The 2355-nt window shown below is 66.8% G+C and overlaps 1 protein-coding gene across 1 annotated transcript in view; it reads left to right on the top strand.

The window, feature by feature from the left end:
- The window catches only part of LOC105304213 (DExH-box helicase 34), a 79603-nt gene that overhangs the window by 66506 nt on the left and 10742 nt on the right, over positions 1–2355 (top strand). Inside the window, 4 exon segments of the mRNA XM_023522134.1 lie at positions 915–1289; positions 1291–1543; positions 1714–1887; positions 2244–2348. Of these exon segments, the coding sequence (XP_023377902.1) occupies positions 915–1289; positions 1291–1543; positions 1714–1887; positions 2244–2348 (907 nt within the window).

Below are 2355 nucleotides of genomic sequence, written 5' to 3'. Positions count from 1 at the left end.
GGGGCTCCCTGGAGGGGGCATATGAGGTCAGCTGTCACAGGCCACATCCTTGTGAAGAACCGCGCCCTCTGGGGCAGGGGTGCTGAGCTGCCCTCGCGGACCGCGGACCGGGTGCTGGGAGGCAGCGTAGGGCAGCGGTTGGGAACCAGATCCGGAGCCGGATGTCCCAGCAGCAGCTCCCGGCTGTGCCGTTTGCCAGCAGTGTGACCCTGTGCCCCTGCGGGCCTCAGCTCACCCTCCGAAACCGGGGATGATAGTAGCACGTGCCTCACAGTGAGCCTGTGAGGACGGACGGGTTCGTGCACGGGGAGCCCGCGGGCGCCAGGGTCACTGTTGCCATGTGGTTGTGCGCCTCGCATACAGCGCTGAAATCGCACGTCTTCCCGTTTGCGCGTGAGGTCTGCTGCTGCACGCTTGGTGGCCGCGTGTGCGCCGTGCAGTGGAAATAAAACGCAGGCGTCCCTGGGGACGCCGGTAGCGGATGGGCAGATTGAGGCCCAGGGTGGGCAGCCACCCCACCAAGGCCTCTCATGCAGTTTTAGGGGTCCCTGTGCCGGGGACCAGTGGTGTCCTGACCGTTCTTGTGTCTCTCAGCATCTCCAGCTCTCTAGAGCCGTGATGCAGCCTAGTGAAACGGGGCGGGGGGTCCTCCTCTTTCACACACAATATCCCACGCCCTTTGCTGATCAGGGCTCATCGAGAAACTGGGTCCAGTCCAGTAGGGTCACCCGAAGACTGTTCTCAGAGCTGTGGGCAGGGGGTCTGTAACATGTGTCGCAGTCCCCTGCGGGTCTGCTAAGTCCAGGCCCCGCCTCACTCCCGAGACGGATTTGCTTTCTGCGGTGGGGCCCAGGGCTTGGCATTTTGGCAGGCTCCCGCGTCCCAGATGCTGCTGCCAATCAGGGACCCCACTGACAGCCGCCAGTGGAGGAAGCTCGGAGCTGGGGTGGCCTGAAGGGGCAGGTTGGAGCTGTGACAGGAGCCCTCAGGGAGGACCCTGGGGGAGAGTCGCCCCATCTCGTCACTCCCTCCCTCCCGTCCGCAGCCTGGGCGTCCGTGGGCCAGCAACAGTGCCGAAGCAGCCACCATGCCCGCGCCGGGCACATGCTCACTTGGGCCACTTCAGCCCCGAGCAGCCCGGGCAGGGAGGCACTGGGAGAGGCCCCGTTTTCCACGTGGGGAGAATTGTGGCTCCGAAGGGCAAAGTCACTTGCCAGCAAGTGGCAGGCCCCAGACGTGAACCGGCATTTGGGTCCAGATCCCCCTCGACCTGCCTTGTGTCCCTCACTCGCCGGCCCAGGAGCTGTTGGAGGAGCACGGGCTGCTGGCCGGGGCCCAGGCCCGGGAGCCGGGGGACAGCTCCCGGCGGCTGCAGCAGCGCAGGGAGCGCCAGGCACTGCACCGGCTGAAGCGCCAGCACGAGGCGGGCGGGGGCCGCCGGCGCAAGGTGCTGCGGCTGCAGGAGGGCCAGGTCGGATGCTCCAGCGACGAGGACGAGGGAGGCACAGCCTCCCGCGGGGCCGGCGACAACGTGGACATCCAGGTGGGCCACCGCGGGACTGTCCGGTGCCTGGGGTGGGCGGGGGTAGAGTGGAAGCCTGAGGGGACACAGCCCTGCCCTCTCCTCAGGAAATAGGTTTCCACGGCCAGAACCTGGCCCCCCCATCCCCAGAAGCTCTTGGAACACCCCGCCTTTCCCCACGTTCCCACCAGGACGTGAAGTTCAAGCTGCGGCACAACTTGGAGCAGCTGCAGGCGGCCACCAGCTCAGCCCAGGCCCTGACGCGGGACCAGATGGTCCTGCTCAAGCTGCTGATGGGCCGGGGCCTCTACCCGCAGCTCGCCGTCCCGGACCCCTTCAACAGCGGCCGCAAGGACTCGGACCAGGTGGGCCTCCCGCTCCCCGTCCCCGGGCGGGTTTTGTCATTCAGCACCTTCCCAGCACCTCCTCTCTGCTGGGGACATGACTGTGACCTAAACGACCCTCACCTTGTCCTTTTGGGGTCGCAGTCTGGTGGGGAGACAAACCTGTTCCCAGATGGAGGATTCAGAGTGGCTGCGGCGGGGATGGGGAGCGCAGGGGCTGAGGGAACACAGGGGAGTCCCTGGCCAGCCCGGGCGGGGATCAGGCAGGGCTTCCTGGTGGAGGGGACCTCTGAGCTGAGACGAGGAGGGTGAGGAGAAATGTCCCAGGAAGAGCAGAGAGGAGCAGGGCTGAGGTCCTCTGTCCCCGGCCTCTCCAGATTTTCCACACCCAGGCCAAGCAGGGCACCGTGCTGCACCCCACTTGCGTCTTCGCCAACAGCCCCGAGGTGCTGCACGCCCAGGAGCAGGAGCACGAGCGGGAGGCCCGGG

This window comes from Pteropus vampyrus, unplaced genomic scaffold (genome assembly GCF_000151845.1).
Source record: "Pteropus vampyrus isolate Shadow unplaced genomic scaffold, Pvam_2.0 Scaffold333, whole genome shotgun sequence".
Taxonomy (NCBI): domain Eukaryota; kingdom Metazoa; phylum Chordata; class Mammalia; order Chiroptera; family Pteropodidae; genus Pteropus; species Pteropus vampyrus.
Note: the sequence above shows the minus strand (reverse complement) of the source record. Positions and strands in the feature narration are given on the sequence as shown.